Source organism: Lissotriton vulgaris, chromosome 3_1 (genome assembly GCF_964263255.1).
Source record: "Lissotriton vulgaris chromosome 3_1, aLisVul1.2, whole genome shotgun sequence".
NCBI lineage: Eukaryota > Metazoa > Chordata > Amphibia > Caudata > Salamandridae > Lissotriton > Lissotriton vulgaris.
In genome coordinates this window covers 2,073,820,724-2,073,837,754 of record NC_141689.1, presented here as the reverse complement: position 1 = coordinate 2,073,837,754, position 17,031 = coordinate 2,073,820,724, and the positions used below count along the sequence as shown (strand labels likewise).

Below are 17,031 nucleotides of genomic sequence, written 5' to 3'. Positions count from 1 at the left end.
AGTTCTCAGATCCATTTTCCCAGGAGCCAGAATCAAAGAGCAAATTGGTAGCCAACCACTTGGGCTCTGGGTTCAGGACATGCCCTTTGGTCACACCCTGTACTCATCCTCCTTACCTACAGAGGGCACAGGATACAGTTTTTATACTCAGCAGACTCTGGACACAGTGCATGGCCCTCAACCATGATCTTTTCAATGAAAGCACGCAGCACACATAAAGGACATCTTCACAAATAAAGGCCCAATTCCTCCTGTACATGGATTCACCTGATCATTTAACATGCTGATTTCTATTGCCAGAGCCTGTTGACCACAACCTTTGTATATACCCATTGAACTATGGAAACAGAGAGCAGCAATTGCCCATACCCTGTTCCAGTTTCTCAGGGTCTGATATGATTTATTTTTTTGTGAGTTATGTGAGTGTGTACCTTCTGTGAGTACGGCATTAAGAATAAATAATGTGTTTTTTTAAATGTGTGCAGGAAATCCATGCTTTTCATGAGTCATCTATTTTTCCTGGTTTGGAAAGGTGATATTTGTCCACTCCTATTTAGAGAAATCTCTGCAACATGAGCTTAGAACTAACTAGCCCTGTAACTCCAATTTAAGCCAGGACAATAAATCTAAAATGTATTTTTTTATATTTATTATGCTAGACAGAGTACTGCGTAAGTGAGCTTTAACTGTGTCTTGTCAAAGATAGTCTCAACCTCATAATGGTAAAATCGAAAATATAAGCTGTGCACTATGCAGTCACATGTTTAAAAAGATAACTTGTGCATAGGTGTTGTTACAAGACAAAAGTAGCTGCACGATTCGATAATATTGCAGTTCCGTAAAATCTATTTCTCCTTACCTTTATAGGTTATTAGTGGAAAAATATTCATTCTGGTATATAACTAATCAAGAAAAATGTAAATCAATACTCAATGTGGATTTGTGCTTTAAATATAGTAAAGGTGATTTTTAAAAATTGTGACATTTTGTGTTTTTTAAATGATCATTCTGTATTGGTAGTAACAATCCATGGTCTGCAGTTGAGGCCTTATTGGCTCACAGGTATAATCATTCACATCTACTTTTTTCTGACAAATTGATACTGATCATAGCATTGCCTGCAGTGTTTTTCCCTCTGTTTTCACAAGTACATTTCAAGAGTGTATATGAGCTTCCTTGCATGGTAGATGTTAGACCAGTCAGCCTTAGAGTTGTCTTTCCCTAAACGTTTTGACTTTCTCCTCGATTTTTTGCTGATCTCGTTTTTCCTGGTGTTAGGACTCTCTGTGCTTTACCACTGTTAACTAGTGCTAAAATGCTTGTACTCTCTCCTTCAAACATGGTAACATTGACTTGTCCACTATTACCCTAATCAATGTACTTATAAGCCCCTAGTAAAGTGGTACCATGTGTACCAAGGGACTGTAAAATATTGCTACTAGTGCACCTGCAGCACTATTTGTGCCATTCACTTAAGTAGCCTATTCAAAAGTGCATTAGGCCTGCCATTGCAGCCTGTCTGTGGAATTTTAATTTACCACTTCGACCTGGCAGACCCAAAACTTCTTTTTAATACATATAGGACACCCCTAGGGTAGGCCCTGGACCACCCATAAGGCAGGGTGCAGTGTATTAAAAAAGTATGACAGGTACCTTTAAGTTCTACATGTACTGAAAGTGAAAAAGTCTTAAAATAGTTTTTCACTATTAGAAGGCAGACCTTTGGGGTCACCTTATTACATTTAATAACCTATAACTTCCAAATGACAACAGGTAAACAGTTCATGTTTGGTGCATTCGGAATTGTAATACTCTTTTAAGGAGAAGTTGGATTTTAGGTTACAATTTTGAAATTGCCCCTTTTAGAAAGTTGGCATTTTCCTGCCTTAGCCATTTAGTGCCTGTAACCTGTCTCTGGGTCACATGGCTGGGTGTAGTTTGCAATTAGACTTTGTGTATTCCTCCTGGACAGTTACACACAATAGATAGCTTAGGTGCACCTGAATGCCCATCACTGATAGAATTGGAGCGCAGACTTAGTCCTATCACCCTAGCCCTAGACCCTTGGAAGTGGGCCTGCAGGTGTTCTGCTAGCCCATCTCTGGATAAAGCAGAACCAACAAATCTCCTCAGCTGTGCATCAAAACCCCAAGCAGAACCAACCCATCACCTCTTCTGCGAGGAATCTCCCAGAGCAAAAACTCTGCATCGACCACCCAACCCACATTAAAACTGCCGTGGTGCGACGCCTCTCCGACACATGCCCTTTCATCACAGCCCTCTTCTTGACAGCAGTCTTGATGATGATGCAGTATCTCGCTTCACAGCCTTGCAGCTCCTTGGAACTGAAACATCACCTCAGCTGCACGATGCATCCTCAAAGCCAGACTTTGCATCCTCTCTCATCAACAACCTCCTCAGTGATGATGTAGCTGCCTTGCATCGCAGTCTTGCAGCTCTTCGGAACCGACGCATTGCCTTGCCTGTGTCATGCACCCTTGACACGTGACATCACAATGTTCTGCAACTAGGAATTAAGATACTCTTGCTAAGTGGGCCTAATTGGGTCCCTGCAGCCGGCCTGTCCTCTATCGCGGTTGGCCTAAATTTGTGACTTTGTCTCGGTCTAGCGCAACCAGATAATCACAGTCGGCATTTTGTACTTTTGGTGCTATTTTCACAGAAAGCTTTAGAATTGCAAAACCCAGCATCTAGTGATTGGACATTTATCGTTTTGTTCTGTTTTATTCAACCAGTAACCCAATTTCCTTCAGAAGGGAAGGTATCCTTAAGATGTTGCAATGTACATTGGAACACGAGAGGTTGGAGTACAAGGAGGTTGAATGTATGGGGGAGTGGTTAGGAGAAAGCAGCGCTCATTTTACAACATGCTCAATTATGCTATTTCAAATACTGCAGTTTAAGGATTATGGATTAGGTTATTTTCAGTAAAGCACTAGGGTGATACAAGAACTAGGAAATACTTTTGCAAAATATTTAGAAGAATATTTGGGAACTCACTCTGGATTTGCTTACGGGATCTTGTTACTTTGAGCTTTGGTCACCTTATAAAATTGCTGCAGCCTCTCTTAAGAGAAATAGTTATGTGGGGCTAAGGTGAGAGATTCTAATATGGTTGGGATATTTCCAATGATCCTGCTGAAGGATTGAGCAGTTCAGATTCCTGCAATGCCTTATACATCTAGAACCAAATGGTATCCCGGGGACTGTCCTAAAGCTGACCCACTAGGATAAGAATGTCCAGATCTATAAAGGAGGAGCTTCTGGCTTTGATATGTTTTACTATGTAGCTGGGAAATTGTGGAAGACCTATGAGACTAAATAAGCTTTGCTGGTCTGTATGTGAACTGACCATGGAAGGATGTCTGTCCTTTCATATGGAAATGAGAGACTGGGAGAAAAGTATGTTTCCTTCTTTTACCCAAAAAGCCTTTCCTGGAGCACCAGAAAAGATATAATTGAACAATTGAAAAATAGGCATATATCGCATTTTTTATCTCTGGAGGGCAGGGCCAGACAAAGACTTGGCATTGGCAAGCACAATTTCCTGGCTTGCCTCACTTTGCTGTGCCACAAAATGTCAGGGTTCAAGAGGACCATGAGAACAAGGTATTCATTCCCATGGATCCCTGCATAGCTGTAGCCTCTTGCTTTGCTCCACTGATTGATTTTAAGTTCCAGACATGACTCAGGTACTGAGGTAAAAAGGCACCAAAGTATGCATATATAAGGCATAACATTGACAGCTATGTTTTTTAGGGTTGCCCTGCTCTAACCCTTTTGCAGTAAAATTTGCGACTTCAGTAAAATCACTGTAATCAATTGCATGCTCAATTGTAGCTATGCACCTTGACCTGCTATGGATCTTACCTATATAAGGGGTAATTTTTACCTATGAGCAAGAGGGCATTGTCTAAGATGAGTAAGCTCAGGTCTCTGTGGTACAGCCTGATCTGAAGGTAGACTGGTAGCAGTGCACAAGATGATTAGCAATGATGAGGTCTTGTAATTGAACACAGGCTGCTTTTTAATGATCTTGCCAATGAATGGTAGATGAGTGATGGTCCAGAATCTGGTAAGGTCACCATAGCTGGTTTCTCGAGGAGTAGGAGGATATGTCCTGTTTTGAGAGCTTCTGAGAAGATGCCATGAGTGAGTGAGGAATTAACAATTGTAACTAGGGATAAGAGATCATCCCTAGTGAGATCTACGATGACAATGGTAAGTCATCAGCTTCATAAGAAGTGCCTTTGAGGGAGTTGAGTATGTAACTGAGTTTAGGGCGAGATATGGCTTTGAAGGCTGACCATTGTGGGATTCTTTTTTTTTTTTTTAAGTTAGTCACGCTTTATACATTATTCATCATTCATTGAATTTCCATTACTAAATGTAAACCAAAGATATAGCGAAATACATAGATTGTGGGATTCTACGGGAAGGGGCGAGTGCAAGAAATAAACAGGCTTGGTGTTGTTGATGTGCTTTTGGATCTTTTGTATTTATCCATTGAAGAAGAGGTTGATAGCATTGCACCTTTCTGTACAGTGAGGAATAGGTGGGTCTGGTAGTGTTTTGAAGCAGTGCTTGACTGTTTTAAACAGCAGCCTTCCTCTGTTGGTCACTTACTTCATGGTGCTAGTATACTACTTTGCTTTGGCAGATGGGATGAGCTGTCTGTGTGTTAAGAGGAGGAACTTCCATAGCAAGAGATCCTTGGAAGTTCTGTTTTTTTACAGTTTATTTGCTGTCTGTGGATTGATAATTTGTTGTCATCAAATTATTTAGAGTGCCAAGATGCTGAAGGCTTTGGTTTGCACTTTTTTGTTGAAAGTCAGGTCTGGATGTTCATATAGCCTTTCAAAATAATATTGAGCTAGTTTAGAAGGGTGTTGGCATTTCTTATGTAGTTGATAGCTTGAGAGATGATTTGAAAAATAAATGTATTGATCGTAGTTAGTTGGTAGGATGCTACAGATAGAACCAAACATGGCAAAGTGGTCATACAGTCCAGGGGCATGGATAGTTTGCAATGGATTGTTAGTAATGTTGAGAAAACAAGTTCAAGGATGTAGCCTTGGAGTGTGTTTGGTATATATCATCCTCTACCACATTGCGTGTACTAATGAGGTTCAAAAGGGTGTATTTAATGTTGGTACTTTTTTTGGAGTGTGTGTTGACTCGGATATTTAATGTCACCCAAGAGGGTGGTTTGGCATGTTAGACGGATGAGGTGGTAAGGATGTCTGAGAATTCATCAATGAAGTCCTTGTTCTGTCCAGGATGCCTTAAGATGAGATGGAAAGTTGTGGTCTAAGTTGAAGAGAACTGGCAGGTCAACATTTCCATGGCGTTTAGTCAGACCCTGCAGGATTTCGCAATTTTGCAATTTGCAAAATAATTGCGAAATCTGCACTTTTGTAAAAAGGCCGCGCTTTTTACAAAAGTGCCTGCGAAATCGGGGCTGGGCGGCAGGAAGCTTTAGCAGTCCTGCCTTCTACAAGAAGAGCTGAGCCACTCGTGCAGGGCAATTTCTACTTTGAGTTCTCACCAACAATATGCAGGCTGCAAGGAGGGCTTTTTGATCGTCCCCTCCAGCTCTGATGATAAAGGCCAAGTTAAGGAGTCATTAGGCGGCTCCTTTGATGCTTTTGATGAAGTATCCTGTCTCGGGCGGCCTGGACCCTCACTTAAATGGAAATGCCACAGGGGGAAGCAAAGGTACACAGCTTGCTATCTCTCAACAGGTACTTGAGAGGTATGCTTTGTGTGAGTAAGTGCAATGGGACTAAATTGTTACAGGGGTTTGATTAATTTAATTTCCTTCTAAGCTCATGTATGTCACTCTTGCAACAAAGTACTCATCAACTAAGTAAGTGGAGGCAGGTTTTGTTGGGCACCTTTTTGTAGGCTCCTTTTTTAATCACATATACCTATTTGGCAGGACGGTCATAGGTTCATGTTTGCTCCATTTTTAAGCAGTAAGGTATTTTGTTTGGTACTGTTAAAAGTTATCTGACTGCCCAGGCAGAATTGTTTTCACTGTTCATGTCTCTTGTTCCGTTTTCTTAAGGGTTTTGATTAATGTTTCTCACTTTACCTTATGTGATGCCTCAGTTTAAATTTGTGAGTTTGTGTGGAGCTTTTTGATGGAAGACAAAGCACAAATCTATCATTAGGCCACTTAATTTGAAAATTGTAGTCTTCTTCATCATCACCACTTCATTGTAGAGACTCCGTAAGCTCTAATCGTCATTGCATAGCTCTCCACATACAATGTTATTCCTGGACAAGTTGGTTCTGTGAGCATGCACGTCACAAAACAAAACTATTTATGCTGTTTCACTTGGTTTAGTTCATCAATGTATTGATTCAGTTTTTCTTTTCCTAAGCGCCTGCATGCTGTTTAGTCGAGAAATATGTTCAAAATAAAAATACCCTAATAATAAATAAAATGCTGTAATGTAAACTGTCGAGTGAATGTTGAAGGAATTTTGGTGTACAAGTCATTCTGCACTTTGAACATGCCTATTTGAAAGTGGAATACTCTACTAAAAAGGTTTCCAATGATTTAAGACTGAAAAGGAGTGATTACAAGTAAATTAAAATGTCACTATAATGCCGCTAAATTTAAATTTTTGTGCCGCTAAATTTGCAAATCTATGCCTCAATATCCTGGGGGGGTCTGTTTAGTGTTTGCTTGCCTAGTGTGCAAGACCAGGAGGACCTCTGCATGACAACAAGGCTCCTACCTTCTTATGTGCCTGGCCCACATCATGGATGCCATAGCCTGTGGAAAGGACGACTCTAGGATGTGCAAAGATGTGGGTGTGAGTAATGTTTTGTAGTGAAGAGGGCGCAAAGCTTGTGAAAGGTGAGGAGGTCTTCAACGTGGGGTGCACAGAGTTTTGCAGAGTGAATATTGATGAGCATGAGTTAGAATGTGTGTTCTGTAGTTTGAGGGCGTCTGGTAGTTCGTGAGATGTGTACAATGTAAAGATCATGTGTTGTGTAAATGTTATGTGAGTGTTTGGTCAGCTACATCTATGTGTGGTTGTGGGGAGTGGCAGGATGCGCTGCTGTGTGATGCACATGATGTTATCTTACCATGTTGGTTTCAGTGCAACAGGGGTTCTTGTCCAAGGCCCTTCCTGGCCCCAATAGACCCAAAAAGGTGATGTCCTTGTCTGTGCCTACCCTTTGCTGGATTCTAAAATAGGGCTTTCTTTGTATGAAAATGTACTGCTATCAATAAAAGTCTATAAATCTATGTATTTTAGAGAAGCCCAGGGTTAGTAGACTTCTATGGCTACTGCCCGACCCATGGACCTGAAGTCTTCATTCAATCCCCATGATGAGTGGGATGAATGTGGGTGTATATAGGTACCATCATGAGATTTGGTAGATATTTGGGTTAAAAAGAAATATCTGGTGTTGTTAGGTTTCTCTGACTACCTGTGACCAAATACCACATATACCTATTATTTTATATATTCAGCTTTTTCTGCAGGAGCACGCCAAATTTTTCACCTTTTTACCTGACCTTCTTTTTTGCAGAATATATGACTCTGCACTTTATCACTGCTAAACAGTAGTAGGGTGCATGTGCTTCCCCTTTAAAGCAAGTACTGTACATTGAAACTCCCTAACTGGCCTACTTAACTTCCCTTTACATCCATTGTAAATAGTTCCAAAACTGTGTGTGTAGTCTAAAAAGTAAAACATCATATGTGGACTGCACTGTATTTACACTACTGACAGATATGACAAAAATATATGCCAGACACTGTGCTCCTGCTAGGTTGTCACTTAAATGGCCCATAATTTTTAGGATGCAAGGTTTTATCCAGCCACCCCTTTCTTCAATAGGAGCCTGTGTTCTCCTTCGGAACACAGGCTCCCATTGAAGTCAACAGGAGTCCGACCGAATTTTATCCGAAAGCATCCACATACACCCTAATCACTCGTTCGGACTCCCCCAATCCGAGTCATCCAGAAGGCATTCCGGGTCTGATTGGCTAAGAATGCTTTCCGGACGAGATTGTAATCATCCCTCTAGTTGTTGAAATCTGACTAAATGGTGAAATCAGAGATTTGATAATTTAGGCAGAAAAGTAACATTGGAAAAGTGTACTTTAGACTGCCAGAGCTGAACTACGCGTCACAGGATAGGAGAGTTAACCACTCTGGCGCAGAAAGCAATGGCCTGTCTCTAACCACTATCAAGTATTAGCAATCTGACAGTGGCCAGCAGCAGTTGGTGGAACAAAGGGAGCTTTTACACTACCACTTTAAACTGGAGAAGCCAGGGAGTGCTTTTCCTACTCATTCCCAGATAGCCATGACCCTTATACTGCCACTTATCACTCCTCCGGAGCTAAAAAAAACAGCCTTGGTTCGGAGAGTTAACGACTTTGGCTCAGAGGACAAAGACGTGCCTCTGTGCCTAAAAAATAGCCAATGAGTATTAACTGCTGACCAATTAACAGGAATTAGCTATATGGGAGTGGAGAGATATAAGTGGCAGAACAAAAAGCAATGTCATCACTAACTCTTTTGACTTGGAGATGCCAATGAGGGTTTCCCCTATTCAAACCCAGAATCCTCCTTGACAGACAGGCTCCAGCCACAAAATAAGTTTTGATCCTGTCAGATAGGGGACTGGCCAAGAAGTTGAAGACAAATGCAAAAAGAAGAATTGATGCACAGAATGCAGAACAATGTCATACATTCACCCCAGTACAGAGATCTGGGCCTAAAGCCATCGTTTTTTTGCTCATCATGCCATTCAAGAAGTTGAAGACAGGCCTGCTTAGTGGCTGCTCGATCCCATTGTCTTGAAAAAGGGGTTACCGAGAAATTTTACAGTAAGGCAGATGAAATACTGCAACATAAGTTGGGGGACTGTAAGAACACAGTTAAGATTGGTTGCTAGAACTTCTTTAATGACTGGCTAAATCATAGGATAAATATGGCACCTACACCACCACCTCCCAAAATTATTCCTAGTCTTGGGAGGACTCCATCAGAAGAAGGTTCTGCTGGAAGAAAAATGCTGACTTCTGATTTCTACTCCTGCTGGAAGAATAGAACTCACACAAGGACTGAATGATTTAAGGACTCCTGGATCCCGCTGCCATCCAGAAATTAGATCTGTTTTCCAAGGGTGAAGTTACTGGCCTGCTTTAGGGGAAAAAAAGAGCAGAAGTCCAAGAGGTCCCAGCTGGCTAAAGGAGACTATATCCTGCTGACGTTCTGGTCTGCATGACTGACCAGAAGAAGCTTTTCCAACAGATGGAAACTGAGGACCTGATTTATGTGTTGGCAGGTAGGAAACTCTGTCTCGATGGTGACAGAGTTCCCTACCCACAATCACAATGGAAACCAAAACCCCAGAACTGGAAAGGAAGAAACCACAACAACCAAAAGCCGACCAACCTGCTAGGAGGAGAAACGAGGACACCACTTAACCACCTAAGGCAAATCCCAAGAGGCAGAAGAGCAAAACAGGAAAGACCAACAAGGCGGCCAACAGCCCCATCCCAACACACCAGCCTGAGAACCGACAGGCCAGCCACCCAGGAGGCACACAATACAGAACCACCAGGACCCGGAAGAGGAGGCAAAAAAAAACCCAATCAAGAAGGTGCACAGGGAAAGGCACAGCAGCCAACCACAGCCAGGCCACCCAGAGATCGGAGAAGCAGAGGGAGGGAGCCCAGAGCCCACACAACAGACCCAGCACCACGGCCATCCAAAGGGAGCGGCACCGGAAAGGACATAAGACCAGCCCAGGACCACAACAAAGCCCAAGAGAAAGAGCGGCCAGGAAACGACCCAAGCAGGTAGCAAAAGAGGACTCCAAGCAAACATGGGCCCCACAGCACAAAGCCAGACATAACTAAGCCGAGAGGCACGCCAGGGACCCAAACGCACAAGCGAACGGGAGGCCAAACACAGGGACCGCAAAGGCAAAACCAACAGAGGCAGAGCCCAGACCCCCAGAGTACACCGGAACAACTCAGGCACCAAACAGAAAAGGAGAGGAGCCCGAAGAAACCAAAGGCGCACCACTCAACAGGGGAGCGGGAACAGACTCAAACAAGGGGAAAAGGAACACCACAGAGCAAACAAGAGAGCAAAGGCCACAGACACCACAGGCTGAAAACAGCCCACTCGGGAGCACAGGTCCAACGACAGGCCCCCAAAGAGAAAAGGCCAAAAAACCCAGACACGATGCAAAGCCAACCTTAACCCAAAGCGAAGGGAGAGGGGCAGGAAGCAGCAAAGCAGCCCACACACCATGGGAGGCTGACACCCAACACCCACAAGCATGGAAAGGGCACAGCGAACAGGGCAATAGCCGGGCTCCTGAAGATCAAGAGGCCACCACAGGCAGAGGCCAAAGAAGACCAATGAATCCCAGCCACCACAGGATAGAAATGGAGTGGCAGGCGAGAAGGCACTGGAGCCAACAGCACAACAAGGCCAAGGACCACCAGGACAGAGGAGGGGCACAACAGCCACCCCCACCCACTGAAAACAAGGGGGAGACCCCAGGGGAAGTCAGACACCCCGAGCACGGGGCACCAAAAGCACCCAAAAGAGCAAGAAGCGCCCAACATTGAAAACCGCAGGCAGGCAGGCACCCAGACAGGCACGCACCCAGCCTGAACCCACAGAAACCAAGGGGCAGAAAGGCCTCAGGCAGCCAAAGGAAGCCCAAGAACTGTAAGGCACCAGGGACAAGCAGCCAGGGGCAACCAGAACAGGCAACAGCAATGGGCAACCCCAGGCTCACCCCAACCCAGGCACCCACCAGGGCCAACCAGGGATTACAGGAGCCCGCAGGACAGGACGGCCGGAGGCCTCAAGGAAAGAGCAAAGAGGCCACAAGAAGAAGCCAACAAATGTTAGAAGAGACCGCCCAAAGCGAGCCATGGCCCAGCAAGCAGACACCATCCCAGGGAGGAACCAAAGCCAACCTGCCCAAACCACAGGACTTCAGCAGGCGCAACAGAAACCAAGGCTGCAGCCAACACAGGCAAGCAAGAAACCGCCAAGCGGCAAGCAACAAGGGGACAGGCCAACAGCAGACCCACAGAGACCGACCCCTAGCCCAGATGCCAACCAGCAACAAGCGCTGAGCAAGCGAAAAGCCATAAGGCCAGGGAATAAACAATCCATGGAGGAAGTCCAGAAGGACCCCCCTCCCCGCAGAATCCACCCAAACAAAGGACAGTGAAGGCAGGGGGGCCAACGACACTGCCAGCTGAAGACACTGAAGGATGGCCAGGAGGCCGGGAACAGGGGGCAGCGGAGGCAGAGAACCAGGCCGGAGACAACAAGGGCCCCAGGCCGAGGCAGCAAACAGACCACAAGTAACCAGCCAAGCACACAGGGCCTACACGCAGGAACATGAGCCAGCAAAGAGAAGCCCCAGCAGGAACTCACCAACACCTCGAGAGACCTGAGGACAACGGAACCAACAGTACCGGAAGAAAGCAAGGAACCCGCAAGGGACCAAGGAGACCAGCTAAACCCAGCTCCAGAGCAGAGCGCAAGCAGCGCAAGGAGATGGCCCCGGGACCAAACCCCGGCCACCCCTAGGGGTCCAGGCGCACAGGGTGGAAGAAACCAAAGCAATGGGGAAGACACACCAGCCAGGGCCGCAAGCGAACAACCAACCAGGAGGAGGCCTGAAGAACGCCCCCCCAGCACCAAGTCCATCCAAAGTGCAACAGCAGACCACAAGCAGCACAGATGGACACACAGCAGTAGGCACAAGGGGAAACGAGGCACTCCGGATACACAACCCCACCCCCTGCAGACAGCCAACACAGGCAGTGAAACACAAGAGAGTGAAACACAGACAAGGAAAAAGAGTATAGGACCACAACCACTAAGCCATAGTGACTCTGCAAGGCAGCAAGAGAAGGACACCAAAAGTACAAGTTCTCCTGCACCCTGGAAAAAAACACCAGGCAAGAATTGGCCAAGAATCCAAGCACAACGGTGAATTGTACACACAGAGACACCCATGAGCATAACAAATGGAACTGCAAAGTGCAAGGTCACTCCACTGTACAACATATGCAATACCCTTACCTCTCAAACCTCTCTAAGGGGTGTGCAAGCCCTATACTCTGTTCAGAGTACAGAACAGCGCAAAGAGATAGACGAGCAGCCATCTGTCTCTCCCTTGCCCATACAACGTAGCAGGCTACAGAAAAGCGCGTCCACTACCACCCCTTCCCTTGGCCTGCGCCCAGCACAAAGGAACCCATGTGAACAATCTCAGAAGCCGGGAGTCAAACCTGCGACCACAAGGACAAGCACAGGCCCGAAATGCGGAAGCAGTAGCACACCATGCCACTAGACCAGGCTTCCGAGGGAGAAATGAAAGTCCAGGCTCCCTGCGGGCCGACGTAGACAAGTGGAAAAAGAAACCACTATGTGGTACTTACCACGGCTGTCGTGGAGATGGTCCTCTCCAATTAGTAAGGAATGGGACGAGGACAACGGGACCAAGAGTAATGAAGCTTACCGGTAAGCGATAGGACATTATTGAGACCTAACTGGACTTGAGGCGTTGTAACTTGGTGAGAACTCACATCCCCTTCAATTAACAATCCACATTGTAACATCTCACATTCACTATCAGACAAATTTGTTTGGAAATTTATTTTGAATTACAGTAATTATTGGATAGCTCATTTAAAAATAAAGTATGCAGTCATTCACACATGTGACTGCTTTAGCAAGACATTTCACAAACCATCCTTATTGGGAAATTCATAATATATTCATTGTGGGATGGGATGATTATGCAGGGTATTGCAAGGAAACACTTTATTTTCAATCTTAGTGATCAAGTGTTTTCAATTCTACGGCTTGTTATTTAATGACAGCAATGTTTTGCGGCAAACACCATTTTAGATAAAGCAAAGTACATAGAAAAACGGTCATGGTAACTTAAGAACACTCACCTATCGTTAGCTGGCCTGTTAACTGACCCATGTGATTTCTTGCGTTCACTGTTACATTCCTGTCAGATTGTAAGACAAGTGGACTGTCCTGGGGTCCATAATAATATAAGGGAAAGAAAAAGAGAAAGACTCAGAAGAAGCAAGTTACAATAATCTAATTATGCTATGCACAATTTTTGCATCATAAATATTGGTATCATATGTTTTCAGTTAATAAATTGAGTGTCGAGAAATCCTGGTAGAGTAAATATGACTGCAATTTCTGTTAAAAGTTAGGTGCTGGCAATCAACTTCATAGTATTACTGTCTACTTGGCTTTAACATCAAAAAGTGCTACTTAAAGTGCAAATGCCTGAATGAACCAAATCCTCTCAGTCAGAGGGTGAACTGTGGAGCACACATAACAAATATATGGTTAAAATGTGAAAGGGTGTTGCAACATACAGGGAGCACATTCTCCATCAAAATGCCTCTCTGTGCAAATACATCATCAGAAACAATTTCTGAAAACATTCAAAGTTTTGATTGGGGAAGAGTGAAATATTAATTGCTTATCACATTTTACTGTTAACAAAGACTGGAAGAACCTTGTTAACAGAAATTGACACTGTTCTATGAACCATCCTTTCCAGGTGAACAAGTTCAACAGCATCCTCCTCACAAACAAATGTTTTGTGACCTTGGCCCATATGTACAAAATTCCAAATTTGCGATTCCCAAATAGTGAATGTGTAGAAATTGCTATTTAGGAATCGCAAAACGGAATGTATGCAACCGGTGATTTTAAAATAGCAATTTCTACGGATTCGTATTTGCTGTTAGCAAATCTTAGATAAGTAAATATAAAAGTGTGATTTCCTAATAGGAACTCGCAAAACTTACACATATGTGCCAATTCTGTTTCATGGATACAATAACGTATGCTAGTGTTCTGAGATTGATGTTAAAAAGGAGGTGAGTAATGATAGACCCGTGGAATACTTCTGCTGTTGTTCTGAATGGTTTAGAGATAAATGAAGGAGATGATATGATGAGCAATTTGGCCTCAAGATATTATGAAATCAATTTCAGGATGGACCTTGAATACCCAAGTCATTAACCCCCAGATTCATCATGGTCATGTTTTGCGAGTCCTTAATAGCGAATTTTATGGATTCGCTATTAAAGACTCGGAAAACGGGATGCATGTAGAAATCGCAATATGTTATGCGATTTCTACTGCTTCCTTATTTGCGATTCGCTAATTGCTAATCACAAATAAGGAATGCCTCCCCATTCATTCCTATGGGCCTAAGGCCAACTCCAAATTCAGTGCCTGGATTATTGCTGAAGAGTGGCTGTCTTGTGTGAGCAGAGACTCTTCAGAGCTCAACCGCCCAATGCAGCCAACAGGGTCAAATAAGTCAAAACATATTAATATCAAGAAACGTTGCTCCCACATTTTTTAACAGGTCAGAGAAGAGTACTTAGCTGTTTTCTACTGTAAGTAAAGGATAAACTTGGAGCTAGTTTACCTTCCATCCAGTTTTAAATTAAAGTTACACCACCAAAGTGTCTTATGATTAAACTCCAGAGGAAACTTTCTTCAGAGTTTGTCTCCTCAGCAGGTTTATTGTTTCACAAATACCTTCTAGCATCATTTGCTTCCCTCCACCTCTGCACCCAATCAGTCAAATAACTGGCGGCATTAGTGCCAACATCTGACTCCAATATTCTTCCAGAGAACCATTAACCTCACCACAATCCGTTATCTGATACAAAGCAATGAGGATGTACATGGTTAGGACCCTGGAAGCATAGGAGCCTGAAGTCAAACGAGCAAAATATTAGTCGTATGGACACTTTCAGAACAATTACTTGATTAACAAATACATCAATCTTATTCAACCTCATGGACTCTAGAACGGTTATCTTATTGAAACAAATACGGAGATGGGTCGCATACAAGGCCTATTCCAAAAAAACTTGTTCCTTGATAATTATCCAAACTGATGGATGACATTCAAAAGATGGGCTAACTTAAAGAAATATTAAACACAAAGGAGGTATGCCATCTGGATACAAAATAAACATATGTCTCTGCATGTCACAATACAGCTCTTCCCACAAGTTCAAAAGACATGGGGTAGGACAATGGTTATCCTGGTTAGTCTCTTTCAAATATTTGCATGGTTAGATAGTTTGCAAGGTACGTAGCTCTTGCAACCAAGCTTTGAAAAGAGATGCACATTTATTATATTCTAAGATATTGCTTAATAGTACCATATGAAATGATCAAAGGGATTCCGCATCCATGTTTAACAATGTATGTGATTAACTTTTTTTTCAACTAGGAGCCAGATGTGTCAAAGGATTTTACCCCTTCTTTGTCTATGTTAAAAGGTGTTCATACATATGGCTCTAAATGTGCAAAAGCCACTACCAAGCTTATGTTGTTTTGCTCTTTCCTTACTAAACGCCCTTTGACCTTTTCCATCTGCTTCACGTATCAACTGTACTTGAATTAAACATAATCTAATAAATATTAACTTGCCAAATCCCTTCCCTCTTTTTACATTTAACAACCACAACTTCATCAGTTTCAGGAGAGAATATTCCATACCGATTTTGTTATTTTAGATTGTATAAAACAAAATTGCTGAAGGAAGCCTCGTCCAAACGCTATGAACAGAAAAACAAAATCAGTTCTGACCCGATCATATTTCACCTTTCAGTTTCCAGTTGATTTGTGCCATTACGGAATATACAAAACTCTTATTACTCTCTGATCAATCACAAAACCATTCCTAATGGCATGTATTTCTGATACTGGTCACCATATTATGTAAGCAGTAAGTCAGCAATCTACCTGTCTTTCAAGAATCCCAGGTCCAGTCAAAAAAAGCTAACTCGCAACCTACTTTAGAGTTCACCATAAACTGAAGGAATTCTTGCCACGTCGGACCCACAGTTCCCCACCTCATTTTGAGTCAAGAGAAGTCATGTAGAGTTAAACAAGTTCTGTTGGCATTCCTCTCCTCCAGCAGCAGAAAATAGCATTCCAAAGAGGTGTAGTGTCTTGTTCTGCCCGGGAGCAATACACTATCTTCAGAAGACAAGGAAGGCTGTTGCGGGGCAAAAAAATATTTAGTCTAACAGGACAGGAGCACATAGCATTACAGAGGCCTGAAGAAACCTCCTTCCTTCTCACATGAATGAGATCGAAGTGACAGAAGCCTTGCATCAATAGTTGTTGCTTAGACATTTCTCTCCACCAACAAAATGAAAGGCTGTTCTAAGAGGCTGTGTATAGGGGAGTCTGACTTCTGTCTTTATAGATGAAGGTCTCAAGGAAGGTTTACAATCAAGTAAGACATGATGTGAGGAAAAATAGGGTTGAGCCTAGAAGTCTCCAATCCCTGATTTATTTTAGTTTCAAAAATAGGCCCTCAAACTGACTACTCTGAACATTCCAGGAGGGAAACTGCACTTCCACAGTCAGCTGGCTAGGTTTGTGTTGGCTGCTCCAAGAACACAAAAGCACAAGAAGGACGCCATCCTGATTGGAGGAACCAGTTACCAGTAGGGAGTGGACTTCACTGGACCAGGGGGAATCTGACAGAGAGAGACATGAGAACCTAGAAGCTGTAGGAGAGCTCAAGGGTGTCTTACCCAGAATCAAGAAGTATTTGGAAATTACTAAAATGGCATCTAACATCTGGGGGACCAGCACAAGACACCAGTACTCCTTGTCCGGCTGTTCAGGGTTGAGCTTTTCCTGTTAGCATTTAAAGACACCACTGAAATTCTAAATTGAAGGTCAGGGAGTCCCCTTCAGCTACCGCGTCCTGTGTTGTCTTGCTAGCTGGGACAGAGAACCAGAATAGATATCAAGTCTGAATATAGAAATTGGGATCAAGGGGGAGGTGGAAAATCAATGCATGCCACGAAGCAACCTTGCTGGCTATGAAATACTGTTTTGTTCCACACAGTATTTTTGATGCCAAAACTAAAGAGTTTAGCTGGCACTCACATATATTGGCTT

General features: G+C 43.5%; 1 protein-coding gene across 1 annotated transcript in view; it reads right to left on the bottom strand.

Moving 5' to 3' along the window:
• SGCZ (sarcoglycan zeta) overlaps positions 1-17,031 on the bottom strand; it is a 1,984,974-nt gene that overhangs the window by 649,310 nt on the left and 1,318,633 nt on the right. The window contains exon 5 of the mRNA XM_086963343.1: positions 13,008-13,095. Coding sequence (XP_086819469.1) covers positions 13,008-13,095 — 88 coding nt within the window. The remainder of the gene's footprint in view (positions 1-13,007; positions 13,096-17,031) is intronic.